This window comes from Anabas testudineus, chromosome 11 (genome assembly GCF_900324465.2).
Source record: "Anabas testudineus chromosome 11, fAnaTes1.2, whole genome shotgun sequence".
In the NCBI taxonomy this organism is placed as follows: domain Eukaryota; kingdom Metazoa; phylum Chordata; class Actinopteri; order Anabantiformes; family Anabantidae; genus Anabas; species Anabas testudineus.
The window spans coordinates 20,177,396-20,192,349 of record NC_046620.1 but is presented as its reverse complement, the minus strand read 5'-3'; the positions used below and the strand labels follow the sequence as shown (position 1 = coordinate 20,192,349).

Below are 14,954 nucleotides of genomic sequence, written 5' to 3'. Positions count from 1 at the left end.
GAATTATTCAAATCTAGCACCAATTTGGTTTGTAACCTTATATACATCAGGAACACATCGAGGGAGCCCCATAGCAGCTATGTACATGCGGTCATCAAACTCCATCTGTCGCTTGTTACAGTGGTGTTTTGGAGTATTGAGATGTTGTAGCAACTGAGCCAGTGCCTTTACTGAGAACACCTGGAATGTCATCAACTGCTGGATTAAGACACATGATCCCTGCCAGTCAGGCGGGAGTTTGGGTCACAGCCGCCGTACATCTGACCTGTTTATTGTTTGGTTTACAAACCATAAGGAATTATAGGGGAATTCTCCTGAGGAGATGTTAGTGGTTTCATCATATGATGCTATAATGCTATAAGGTGTAATTAGCAGAGTGATATTCAGCTCCTGGGAAAACTGGGAAGCACATGTCTCCCTGTCCATGCATTTTATTGTCACTAACCCTTTTTCGTATCTTTTGTCTCCCACTCCTGTCCTATAATCCTCTGTATAATATGTTGTTTTTCAGTATTATTAGTCTGTTTCTCTTGGAGTTACATTTTCAGGCCACAATATGACTATAAAAAGCAATAAAGTCATAACAATGAGTATCAGTAATTTTAACCTTAGGCCACACCAAAGAATGCCCTGAGATGTTTCTGTAGTATTGTTGGTTTCATCACTGGTTTGAGACGAGGCTCCCTATTGGAATGCACTCCCCTTTGTGACCAGACTTTTACCTTGGGATTGTTGGACTGACACTCCCTGGTCACTCTCTAGACAGTAAAGTGTAACACTTAGTGACACTATGTAGGTTGAGTTGTTGGAACTTTCTTACAGTGGCTCAGGTGGATAAGTCACATGTAAGTTTAAATTTAGTTTCATTTTAATTGTTTCAATGAATCTTTCCACTAATCTTGCAGACTGTGGATGATAAGCACAGTGCTTTTTTAATTCTATTTTTAGTAACTTGAGCATCAGGATGTTAGCATGGTAATATTTCTACCCATTTTGAGCCTTGGTCTTTAATAACCAGACAAAACTTCCCTACACATTTATTTAGTTTTATGAAGTCCATACAAATAAGTTGGAAAACATATTTGGTTGTGGGCATTGTCTTCTTTTTCTTTTTGTTTGTTTGTTTCAGGTTACCCTAAGGGTTATGTTTTGCACAAGCAATACATATTAAACAAAATTTGGAGTAATTTGCGAAGCCATTTGTTGTACAGTAATTGCCTTGTTGTACCATCCCTCCTGTTGAGACATGGTTTAACCCATGACTCGAAATTGCAGCATAGCGAAAGAGATTTAGGAAAGGATGAGTTTATTTTGTTGATCACATATAGATGCGATCAGGGGTTTTCTTTACACCTTATTTCAGCCAGTATTCTTCTTCAGTCTTGGGAGAATTGTCCTGCATTTTTCAGGATATCATCATCTAATTTTGTAACTTCATTGTTTTCATGCAGCATGTGGTCAGAGGTTGTTTGAGCCGCGTTGCCTGGTGTAAGTGGGTCAGTAGTATTGTGTCACACGTACAAGTGGCTAAGCTTTCAGGGAGTTGTATAGCATCTAAAAGAGCTAAAATTAAGACTTTGTGATTTATGTTACTTTACTAGTTGATGTTTACATCCCTCTGTTTGAAAATTAGAAAATTTCTGTAAATGGCAAGAATCTTTTTTTTATTATTAATTTAATCCAAATAACTAAGTTTTATAATTTCAAGCTAGTTCAACCTAAAAACCCTTTGACTTAAGTTTTTAAGTTGAAACAACAAGTTGAATTTTACAGTGTGTGGACACGATTACTGCAGCTTATAAGAAAAGATCCTTCATAATGGGAGCTTTTCCTTCCTCAGCTTCAGGTTTCAAAGAATATTAACATCGATGTAATCTAAAGAAAGCCATAAGAGTAATATTTTGACAGGGCATGTTACATCAATTTACTAAAACTTTTAATCACACAGTAGTAGCAGAAATGTAAAAGGATAACTCTCTGAAATATTTTTTTAAGACAGGTCATCCACAAACAGTGAGGGCTGGGCATCCTGATTAGTGAGTACAAGCTCTCCTCAGGGGTGTGTACTCAGTCCATACCTGTACTCACTGCATCTCCTCTGACCCATCTAACTTTATAACAAAAAATAATAAAGGGGAACTGTGTGGAGGAGGTTTCCTCCTTAACATTCCTGGTAGTGCACATTAGTCAAGATCTCACATGGGAAACCAACATGTCTCTGGTGGTTAAAAAAGGCTAAATGGAGTCTCCATGTCCTCAGGCTCCAGTGGAAAAATCAACTGGAACAACGTCTGATGACTTCCTTCTACCTCTCTACGATATAAAGCGTCCTAACATACTGTATCGCAGTATGGCACGCCAGTTCAACAGCTGCAGATGGGAAAGCTCTACAGAGGGTAATAAGAACTGAACAGAAAACCCTTGGCTGCGCCCTAACCTCACTGGAAGACATCGCAAGGTTCTGCTGTCAGCAGAGCCAGGAAAATTCTTAGGGACGACTCACACCTCGGACTGTATCTCTTTACTAACCTGCCCTCGGGCAAAAGATACAGAAGCATAAAAAGCTGAACAAACAGGCTGAAAAATAGTTTTTATTCATTGGCTGTCAGACTCCTAAACACCGAAACACCACACAACAGAGACTCATATCCAACCTATACACATCTGTGCAATCTGCAATCTGTGTGACAGAGTGATTCATGTAAGGATATGTGTGTTTATTGTATGATTCTATTATTGTATATTACATAATCAGAAGTCTTATATAAGAAGTATTATATACCCGTGGTTATAGGAACACTGGGGGCTGTAACAGCTCTCAGTTCAATATAAGAAAAACAAAATAACAACCATTAAAGATTCACATCAACAAGTGGGATTCATTGGGTTTTCCATAGTTTCTTCACCCTTAACATTGTGCCTTGAGTTGACTTTTGTTGTGATTTGGCACCATACGGTGAAGTGAATTTTAATTGTACTGTACAGATAAAGTTGATGTGATTTGATAGTTGCAGATGTTTTAACCACAAAGTTTATGTGTTATTTGTTTACTATGTGAAATGCAACATACATAAATGAAATATATGGAATATGAGTTACTGTGTAAATGCAACTACGCTGACTTTGTGCCATTATGACGACAGTGCCAACTCAATTTTTTAGACATGGGTCACCTGGCTGTTTGAGCTGGCTGTGGATTCAGTAGAATTCAATGTAGTACATACAGAAATTTACACTAGTGTTTTCTCTTTCTTATAATTAGACATTATCATTAAACAATCTGATCAACAAACAGAGGCAGAACAGGGCTACTAAATCATTTCCTGTGCTGTGTATGTGTCATCATCAGTTATATTTGCCAAAGGTGGAATAAGTCAGGTTGTAATCACACTTCGAAATGCATCTGACGACCACTTGGAGCCACAACTATGTGTCTGATTTTTGTAAATGAGAGAGGGCGGTTTTTTAAATACTTTTTCTAAAGATTTCACATTATCATTATGGGTTTATGTCTGTCTAGACTGATGTGCAAAAGAAATGCTATTTTTTTATTAACAGTACTGAAGTCACACTCACAGTAAATGGTAAATTGTCTGCACTTATATAGTGCTTGTCTACCTAGTTGGTACTCAAAGCGCTTTACACTGCTTCTCATTCACACACACCGATGGCTGACCTGACTCACTGGGGGCAACGAGGGGTTCAGTATCTTGCCCAAGGACACTTTGGCATGTGACGTGGCAGCCAGAAATCGAACCTCCAATCCTGTGATTGGCAGTCAACTGCTCTACCTATTGAGCCACAGCCACCCCCACAGTGTCACATGCAAAGTCATGGATGTGTTCCAAGTCTTCTAACACCTCAGTGCCATATACACCAACCTCCAAACTGTTATTCCAGTTCTTTCCACCTGCTGCTCACCAGTTGGTACCACCCCTGACATGTCACACACTCGTCTTGTCTCACTCTTCGGTTTGTTTTATTTCACCTCCTGCAAGGTAAGAGAAAAATAAATCCTAGCACATCTCAGCTGATGGTGGAATTTTAGCATGAACTTTTCATCAGTCACAGTCTTTTTACTCAGCTGAGATGTTCTTCTTTGATTGTGAACTTTTTCTTTTAATATCTTGTCTGGAATATACTGGCAAATACACTCAAGAGTGAAATCGCAGTTTATGGATTTCTTTTTATACAACTTTTTAGAGTTAAACTGTTAATAATTGTTTCTGGTTGCCCCATGACTCTGAAGTTGAATAAACAGAAGTTTGTTAAATATTAGTCTACTGTTTAGACAAGGACTACTCCATGAAGAACAAAGTCAGTAGTATGTATGCTCGTCTGTAAATGACTATAAATCACATTATAGTTAATTCATTTCTTCTTGTTTCCCTTCTATTTTGTTGGCTTATCTTATTTATTACATTATTAGGTGCATCCATTTCATGCTTTAACTTAGATGACATCAGTGTGATGTTTACTTTTGGTCACCAGGCTGAGATGTTAATTCCACTGTCACTATAGTAAAATCTGTAGTTTATTTGCTGTACAGTCATTCTCAGGTTTTTCCACTTTCATATTCTGACTCACTGTTATGTTTCACCTCTGTATCCACAGGCTGGATGTCTTCTCCATTCAAGCTGCCACAATGTTTTCAGGACTGACAAAAACCAGGATTTTTATTGTTCTCCTCTGTATCACTGCAGTTGGACTTTTTTGCTCTTCGTGGAATTTATCTGTATATTTTTTCAGCCACCAGAGGTCAAGTGTTTGCAGCTGTCACAAATGTTTAACAGAGGGTGACCCATGGTTTAGCGAGCTTATGAGTTCATCTCCTGAGCCCTTTTTGTCAAGAAGAAATACAACTTCAGAGGATGTCTTCACCTGGTGGAAGGTAAATGTCAACTTGTCTATAAGGGCAGTTCAAATATTCAGCTTCTGTTTTACTGTTATTGTTTGGAGGCTGTGTGTGACTGCTCTGCAGCAGAACCAGCAGTTACCATTAGAAGTCTGGAGCTCCTGTCACTAGATAAGGTGGTTAAAATCAGCTCCACCTTTATTGACTGCTGGATTTGTTCCACAGTCTGTGGTATTAACATATTTATTTATTCACAAGTCAGAATTTCCACCTTTGAGAATTTGTCAAACTAGTCGACTTCTACATCTACGTTCTCACCAGTATCAAAGTCTAAATTGCTTCAAATATACTGTTTTCCTATTGGAATACTTTTACTTGGGTACCTTAAGTAACATGAGAGGTTGTACTTTTTAATTAGAGGTTAGTACTTTTACCTGGAAAATAGTAGTACTGGAGTATTTTTCTGGTCATGTACTTTATGCCAAGTGTCAATTTTTTAATGTCCAGGGTTCTCTGGGTTCTAAATGTTGCACAGCGATTTTAAACATATTTAAAAAAAAGTAAGCACATGAATAATTCATAACAGGAGAGGCTATGTTTGTCTGTATGCAAACCCTACATTCCTATATAAGTTACCCATGAGAGGCTGTTTCAGAATCTAAAAAAGATGACTCTGTCAAGGTAGTTGAGCTTCATGAAAATGTTATAGTCCTTTATCTTTTGTGTGTCAGCGCCTACAGTCAGAACATCGCAACTTCACTTTCTACAATACAACAGTGGAAAACCTGTTTAAGATTTTCCCACCCATTCCAGACGTCATTCAACCCAGTCCAGACTTCTGCAGGACTTGTGCTGTGGTGGGAAATTCTGGTAATTTGAAGGGATCACATTATGGACCTCTGATAGATATTCATGACATTGTAATAAGGTAATATCTCTGTGTATTATGTCAGGCTTATTAAGAATACACACTTTATCTTCATCCGCCACATAAAACAACTAGGAAACATTTGTATTCAGGTTTTCCATGTAAAATATTTTTAACCACCATCACTGTTCTTTCTGTGTCCCCCTGCACTGTTTAGAATGAACCGCGGCCCTACCAAAGGCTATGAATCAGATGTTGGAACCAAAACAACTCATCATGTCATGTATCCAGAGAGTGCTGTGGATCTGGACAACACCACGTATCTTGTGCTGTTTCCATTCAAGATACAGGATTTACTCTGGCTTCTCAAGAAGTTTGGTCCTGGGTAAATGTGCAACGCTTCTCTCTCTCTTAAATATACACTCCCCTCCAAAAGTATTGGAACAGTGAGGCCGGTTCCTTTATTTTTGCTGTAGATTGAAAACATTTGGGTTTGACATCAAAAGATGAATATGAGAAAAAAAAGAAAATCAACATTTCAGCTTTTATATTCAGGTGCTTATGTCTGGATCTTAGAAGACAGCTCCTTCTGTTTGAACCCACCTATTTTTCATGCGAGCTAAAGTATTGGCATTAAATAAAACTATAATAAATAAAAAATAATATATAAAAGACACATAAGTGAATAGGACTTAATATTTAGTTGCAAATCCTTTGCTTGCGATGTGAACACATAGTGAGAATATGTTGTTACTGCAGTTGTGGAAATACCAAAATTCTAAGTGGTCATTATGCACATATCACAGTAAAGTACCATATATATTATTGACACATTATTCTTATACTAGTTGCTGCAAGTACACTTACTTTTAACTACCTGATTTGTTTTTTGAATTATTATTTGAATTACATTACATACCCTTAAGTAGGTTGTGATAATACTACTGAAGAAATGTGATGTATATGTCTTTGGTCAAAAAAAGTTTGTATTGTGTTACTAATCTGATTCGCAAAAAATACTAGGCAACACTGATGATGCTTTTACTGAAGCCTCAGGGCGACTTAATTCTTGTTTGACACAGTCTCAAAAACCCCTTTTTGAGTCCTTAAAACAAATAACAAAATTAGTTATCAGGGCTTCTCTGATCCCTGACCTTAGCTCAGTGAGAGATCTCAGTCTCTCCATCATCTCTCGTTATGATAGAGGACGGCAGTTTGGCCATTCTGAGACCAAGTCCTGTGTTCATGCCTAAAATAATAAGTTCCTCCTTTAAATCCAGAGTCATTACAGGTTTCTCTTTCTTTAAAAGGGAAAATGATGGCATGAACTCTAATTGGATAACAAAGAAGGACATGGTGAGTACTTTAAATGATGTTGCATTTAAATAATGTACATACAGTTTAGATATCTGATAATTCGTCCAGTTGTCTGATTTATAACAGGTGATGATCCTCAGTCCAGCCTTCATGAAATATGTTCATGAAAGCTGGCTCGAAAACAACGGCAACTATCCATCCACTGGCTTTCTGACCTTGGCTCTCAGCATGCACATTTGTGATGAGGTAGGTTCACATGATGCCCAGAGTTTCATGTGTTCTCACTGACTGACACACAGAGTGACTGAGGAGGCCCCACAAGTCACAATTCATACACGAGTGTAGAATCTCTGGGCAAAGGTGTTGGACATGTCCAACAATCTTTTTGCCAGTTTATAGGACCACCATCATTGGAGTACACGTAGCGAGGCGTAATGCTTAAGACAAACTGAATATGTTCTTACAGGGAGGAATACAGGTGAAGTCAGGGCACTCTCTTTAAACAAATGCTTCTGTGGTATATGTGTTTAGTTTGGAGGACTTACCATTATCTTACTTTTGAAAGGGACTGTATTACAGAAAAATAATAATTTCTCACTTTCAATATTTGATATATTGTCTTTGTACTATTTACAATGAAATATATATAATAATTTACTCATACATTGTGCTGCCTGTAAGTGAAACACAACGCTGTGATTGTGCCGTAGCTACGGTGGTGTGTAAGCATGGATCTTTGCATTCCGTTCCAGAGATAGGTCTCAGGTTTAAAATAACCACAACACTTTTCATACGCTGAGAGACAAAGACAATAAAGCACAACAAGGACACTGTTTGGCCTTTTTACTTGCAAGGGGAGCGGGCCTGAGATCTTAGCATCATAAATGCTTCACGCAGGAATTTCCACCTCCGACTCCGTCCGTCTCCCCTTTGTACAAGCTTTTTATTAAAGATGAGACACACCCTGAAGTTACAGATGTGGGTGTATGTTATGGTTACATGATGAATATAGGATGATCATATTGCAAGAAAAAGAACTCTATATAAAGATAAAACACTTGTAAGAAGCAAAGAAACTCCATACAAGGATAAAACATTTCTTATAGGCGTATAGCAACAAGAACTGTTCAACTCCAAGGCCGCTGACCTTTCCATCAAACACACGTATCCTTCATAATGACAATAAGTAAGAAACAAGAAATTATCCTTATGAGTGAAGTAACATTGTAATAAGAAAATTATAAATCAGTGAGTAAATCTTTTTTACTCTAACAATAGGGATTGAAGTGACCTGTGAGGGATAACCTTTATCAGCTTTAAGTATCTCACTAAACTCTTTGTGGGACTTCATGGAGCCCAGCTGAACTGCTGAAGAGATGCATTTCATGACTTGCACATCATTACATTCTGTTTTTAATCACATTACACAAAGGTTTCCATCTTTTTTGCAAATATTTTGTTGGACTGCGTTTAGCTTTGATTACAACACGCATTCACTGTGGCATCGTTTCGATAAACTTCTGCAATGTCATAACATTTATTCACGTCCAGAGTTGCATTAACATTTTACAAAGATCTTGTATTGATGATGAGAGAGTCAGACCACTGCACAAAGTCTTCTCCAGCACATCCCAAAGATTCTCAGTGGGGTTGAGGTCTGGACTCTGTGGTGGCCAATCCATGTGTGAAAATGATGAGTCATGCTTCCTGAACCACTCTTTCACAATTTGAGAAATAAAGAAAACATTTATTGAAGGAATAACCTGGTTATTCAGTATATTCAGGTTTTCCTTGACCACAGGATGTGTCTTCAGTTATGGTTGTTTAAAGAAATAAGAAGCTACTCACTGCATCAGTTTGGGTTAAATAACCTGTGACCAGCTGAAAAATAATCATCCATGCAGTAACTATACAAAGGGAGACTCTTACCTATTTGCTTAGTTAAATCCAGGTGACTATTTATTTTTTACATGGGTAGTGTGTGAGTACCACTGTAGACTAGACTCCTAGAGTTTGTAGGAATATATGTTAATTATAAAAAATATAATTATTATTATTTATTAAATATATTTATTGTTGTGTTACATTTATTTTCTCATATTTCTTCCAAATACTAAAAAACTTGTCCTTTAATCTAAATGATATCTTTTATTGAGATCGAAGATGTCATATTTTATGTTTTTTTTTTTTTTTCTCAGGTCAATGTGTTTGGGTTTGGAGCAGACAGAGATGGAAACTGGGACCATTACTTTGAAAAACTAAGATATAAAAATCTAAGAACTGGACCTCATGCTGGAATGCACGAATATGAATTTATTCAAAAACTACACAACATGCAGAAAATTCACTGTTTTAAAGGATGGTAACTTGTATTTTTTTTTTATTGGTCTCTTTCTGTGTTTGATAGTTGCATTGACAAGAGTAACATCCAGTGCTTGTGTTGTTTTTTTATTGTTTATTACTTGAATGGTTTCATGGTTAGTGGAGCCATTTAGTGAATTTCAGAATTAAAGACAAAACATTGTACCAGCTGTTTATTGTCAATCAGTCCATCTATGGCCTTCTCTGAGTTTATCCACAGGTTCAGCTGTCTGCCACTTAATATAACAAGTTCTTCATTTTTTAACCTGTTAAATTAATAGTTTATTTGGCAATTCTAGTGTGGGCTTTACACAAGCAAAGACTGACACATAACTGACTTAAGCGAGTTCATTTTCTTGTGTTATGTTGTGTCAGTGTCAACATGCTGTAATTGTCTAGACTGTTGGTGGATATGAGGCGGGTTTGATTGTATCAGTGGTAAAACATTTACTTTACATTACACTAGAATTGGACCTTAGAAGAATCTACCCCTCAACTTAAATTCACCTGAACCTGCCTAGCTTAGGTCTGCAAACTGTTACCAAAAACAACTTGTGTGGAAGTGACATGGAACCTGTAAAAGAGTTGGGCATAAATTGTTGTTCATAATTAAAACATGTATAAGTCCACAAGGTAAAATGTTGCTTCCTGACGTGTTGTGTTGTGTTTCATGTAGTTGAAATGTGACAGTTTAAGCAGCCATAAAGACAGCTGATTGGTCAAGCAGCCCTGTGAGCCCTTTCCCCCCCCACGAGTTCTTGGGACTTTATGTAAAGCTGAGGTTTAGCTCCTATAACTCATCTCCAAAAGGGGAGGAGGACAAAGTGAGCGCACAGGACCCATGCCAACGGCTACAGGTTTAGCTATGGGTCAGTAAATTATTTAGAGAACCTGTTTTGAAGGTGCAGCGTGTAAGATTTATAGGGATCTCTCAGCTGAAATTGAATTTCATATTCATATCTATGTTTCCATGATTGCGGAATTGCCTGAAGACAAATATCAATGCATTTTGTTTAGCTTAGAATGAGCCTTTTGTATCTATATAGGGGGCACATCCCATTTCATTGAGGCTGCCATGTTTTTGTACAGTAGCCCAGAATGGCTCTAGAGAGGGAATTTCATTAAACATTCAATAAATACAGCTCATCATTTGTTCCTCCTTTCTATTTTTATTGTGGTGGCAAATCTGTGAAATTTATCATATGATGGTGTAATTTGTATTTGTTTAAAATTCACACTTTGACATCTCACCAGTACCATTGCTTTAGATTTATCATTCATGGCACACCAGCTGTTTATGGACTGTATTAGATTACACAGGTAACAAATTGAGTAGCCAATGAGTGTAGGTTGAGGCTTACACTCGCTGGCAAAGACTGACCTCTGCTGACAGATTAGAATAGACCAGTAACCACATCCTGCTCATTACTTCTACTGAAAAATCAAGTCAAATCAAGTTAACAACTATTAACTCAATGGTCACAATATTGACTCACACTAGGAATCTGGACCTTTACCAGTACGTGTGTTTTGATGTAGCTTTTAGTGTGATGCTTAACGTTCCTGGCTCTGAGCCGTGGGCGAACACGTGTTGGAACCTGCCTAAAAGGTTGGAGTCATTTTGTCATTTGAAACCCGTTTAAGTGTTTGGATAAGTATTTTTGCATGTTATGAGGTAGGTAAAGCCTTTACAACAATCACCCTAAACATCAATGTAACAGAATGGCTTCAGAGACACAAAATCGACCTTTTGGAGTAGCCCAGTCAGAGCCCAGACCCCCAGATCTCTTTTTACACCGTCTCTGTTCCTTGAAGTGGTAGTGTCTTACTTGATAGTATGGTTGCTCATGACTGTCCCTCGAAGAAGACACTGAGCAGGTTTGCATCAAGAGAGTTTAGTGTAGACATTATAGATCACGATAGTTTGTGTTTTATACAAAACCAGTAAATGTAAACCTTTTTTTGTAACTGTATCTTCCTGAAGTAGTGATCAACAGAAAGAAATAAAATAACACATCTGGATTAAAATCTACATATTTGGCACTATTTATTATGCTAATAGCATGTATTAGTTAACTCATCAAGCTCAGTGTTATGATTAAAAAAGCACAAGTCTGACATCTAGTGGTGAAAGTATAGTTTGTGTTGTATTTACACTGCCTGTTGAAAAATCACATTTTCAGATTGTTGCATGTCTTATGTGGTCAACAAACCCAATGATCATTTGATAATGTCAAAGTTAAAAGAAATAAATAACATGTATATATATATATTAAGATATGTTGGATTGTTTGACTGCAGAAAGCTTTGACCTATTTTTCAGTCTCATGTAATCATCTACGGAGTCTTGGTTTGGACTCAGTTACTGTACAAACATCAGTATTGTCACATTCCCAGACATGTATATATACAACTCTGTTCAGTCGAGCGTCACATCATAGCAGGGTGAGGTGTTGCTACACGCTGACTTTAAAACGAAAACATTTTAGGAATCCACTGATAATCATTAGATTAAAAATATATAGTAAGAGGAGACATACTAACTTTCCATTTTTATAGTTTTATTACTTTCAAACTATTTCAAAGTTATTTCAGTGAATACAATAAATCAAACTATGTGTTACTATATTTTTACAAAATCACTTTTTAGCTGTATACAGCTCCTCCGGCAGTCCTAAACAATGAAATAAGATCATGAAGTTTATGAAGGACTTATATTCAGTATATATATATTTGTATTGTTTCACATCAGCACATAAGTTACATTGTGTGACCAAAATGGATTTCACAATCATCTATTGTGGTAGCTATGTAAATAAACTGTTCTTCTCAATAACCTACCTATTCTTACAGTAATGGATAAATCCAGAAATGAGACAGCTCCTTTAGGCCTCTATTAATAGATCTCTAATTAAGGGGTCTACATGACAACATGACAGAAGGAATAGGATATGTAATGCATCCTCTGACATAAAGCTTTTATCATCTTTTAACTTTTACTCCCATGTTGTTCTACTTGTAGTGAGGCTCTCAATATGTGTGACAACAACGTTCTACAAATCAAATCTTCCACCTACAGTATATGCTTAGCTACTTTGTGTCCAGCCATTTGAATCACACTGACAGGAGTGCTATACAGTAGTTTTCACACATTTTAATCAGAGAAGAAAATATCATCCTGGTGGTTACATCACACTGTTAAACAGGCCTGCAGAGTTTTTAAGCCAGCAAAAACATCAAATACCATTACTCAACAGGCAAGCTCTCACTACGACAGGGCTCGATGTACAATGCTGCTTCTTTTGTTTTACCTGAGGCGTGGGAAATATATACCATCACACCTTGTCAGACGACAATGAATCCGGTTAATGACCACTGTCAATACTTGTTCACATTCAAGTGTCCACAGCTAATCCCTATATTTTATTGTAAATTACATTATCAAACGCTCCTCATAATTTAACGTATTAATGTCATATATAGGTAACTATGACAACACCTTAAAAAACAATATCTTCAAGTTAATAAATCCACAGGTATTCAATATACTGAAAATAAATTGGGAAAAGAAAACAACATAAGCAAAAAAACTAATTTCTATCCATCCACACGATAAACTTGCAATATCCGACCTTGACGTGGATGCCCTTCACACAGATTGCTTACGTCCAAGTGTCACTTCCAGCCAGTTCAAGTAAACAACCTTCTCTCAGCCTCTGCTGCAACTGATTACAGCTGAGTGTAGGATGTTTACATGAACTGAGGCTGAACAACTGTTAGAGGACACAAGCCATACGTCGATCATGACTTACAGGGCCTTGTTAACATATTCTGGTAATGCAACAAACACCTTTGGCCTATTATAAAGTCCACAATTGCCCATTTCCGGGAAGCTAGAGGCAGTCGGCAGCAGCAAACATCAGACTGAAAGCTCTGCAGATAGACAGCTTCCAGTCGGGGATGTTTACAGCCTCAAACTACCTGGTGCATTTGATACCTCAGCTGTTGGCAAAGACACCAGAGACAAAGACATATTATTGACTTGTAATGAAAAATTGTTGACAGCTGGACGAGGACTCAAATTGTCTGTTTCATTAGATTGTGCTGTCTAATTTGTCATACCCCTATAAACATGCTAAAACTGTGTAGTAGATTCTACCTGCAGGTGTAACTTTCATGGTGGTAGGAACCAGTGTGGAAACTGGTCGTCTGACCGGAGTGACACAATAACTGACAAGTATCTATTATGTCTAATGATTTATAATCAACAGCCGTCATGCAGTTCTATGAGTTATGAGTCAATGGACGTATTAAAAATACTTTGTCAATGCAGTCTCACTGCCTTGCTTTTTAAAGATTAACACGCTAATCTTGCTCTGTCGTATTAACTTGCAGCACAGGTACAATGACAGCTGTGACAGTGCCGTGAGGTAAACGGTTACACAATTATTAAACAGTGTGTAACGGTACAGTAATGTCAGCAAAGTTAACACAGCTGGGAGAGAGGCACTGTTTCAAGGCCAGCTGCTGACAGCCTGCAACACTGGAAAAGCTAACTTACATAGCAAGATAGCCTTTAGTAACTAGCCTCAACTGGCTAAAGTAAACTGGCACCACTAGCGAACCACTTAAAGTAACTTTGTCCTGTCCGACAGTCGGCAAAAGCAAAACAATACAGCTAATGTTGAAACTGTTAGCACTAGCTCGTGTTAGCCAACGACCTAGGCTGTAGCTAGCTCGCTGACATAGCTAGCTTCTGTTAGCTCGTATGTGACCCTAACCTTCTGCTGTCTGACGTTTCCTTACCGGCGAATAAAACGCTTGTTCCCAGGCAGCAGGACGTCGACAGCAGCCACAGTGAGTTCGTTTGAAGTTGGAGAACATTTGCTGTGGTTCTGTCCTAATCGGAGCAGCCTCTTAAGTTTCCTTCCGTTTTCATTCACTTGTCTTTATTTTGACCTTTGGTTACTCGACACCAACATTGACGTCATTGTCATGGCAACAGAGCCCCGCCCACCGTGAGCCAGGACCGGGCAGTAATCGCGTTTCCATTTCCTCTGACTCCGAGAGCAGCGGCTCCGAGAGCAGCGGCCTGCAGGCACCACACCGATCTCATGAGCACAGTTAGATGCTCATAGCACAGAGCAAATAGTTTAGCGCCATAGTTTCTGTTTCGTGTACAGAACTCCATAAGAAGCATAACTTCAGTTCCTGTTTCTGCGTGTGGTGATTACACTTCTGCAGACTCAGTGCAGTAACTAGTAGTATTGAGATCGTTAACGTAAGTAACAGGAGAAATACAACATGTAAAATTACAACATGCAGGGTACTACTTACAGGGCAGAAGTCAAAATGAGCCTGCTTAAAATAGAAATACTCATTATGTATGCAGCAGCAGAGCTTCTGTGTCATTCAGATGCATCACAAGTATTTTGATGTTGAGGTCAGCAAAGGTGGAGCTGATTTGAACTAGTTTGATGTTCGATTCATAGACTAACAGTGCCACACATAGTATTTATTTATTTCTACTATACTCCAGGGGAGAGACGGGAT

At 37.9% G+C, this 14,954-nt stretch overlaps 1 protein-coding gene across 2 annotated transcripts; it reads left to right on the top strand.

The window, feature by feature from the left end:
* The first annotated feature begins 3,880 nt into the window (after nt 1–3,880).
* On the top strand, nt 3,881–13,080 carry LOC113153727 (CMP-N-acetylneuraminate-beta-galactosamide-alpha-2,3-sialyltransferase 1-like). 2 transcript variants are annotated; one of them, XM_026347476.1, is made up of 7 exons: nt 3,881–3,998; nt 4,615–4,891; nt 5,587–5,783; nt 5,941–6,108; nt 7,034–7,079; nt 7,167–7,286; nt 9,239–13,080. In XM_026347476.1, the coding sequence occupies exons 2-7, from the start codon at nt 4,646–4,648 to the stop codon at nt 9,404–9,406; spliced, it is 945 nt and encodes a 314-aa protein (XP_026203261.1). In that variant the 5' UTR covers nt 3,881–3,998; nt 4,615–4,645; the 3' UTR covers nt 9,407–13,080. The 2 variants fall into 2 exon arrangements, with proteins under 2 accessions (XP_026203261.1, XP_026203262.1); XM_026347477.1 differs by lacking the exon at nt 3,881–3,998 and adding an exon at nt 4,308–4,324.
* Nucleotides 13,081–14,954: the final 1,874 nt, after the last annotated feature.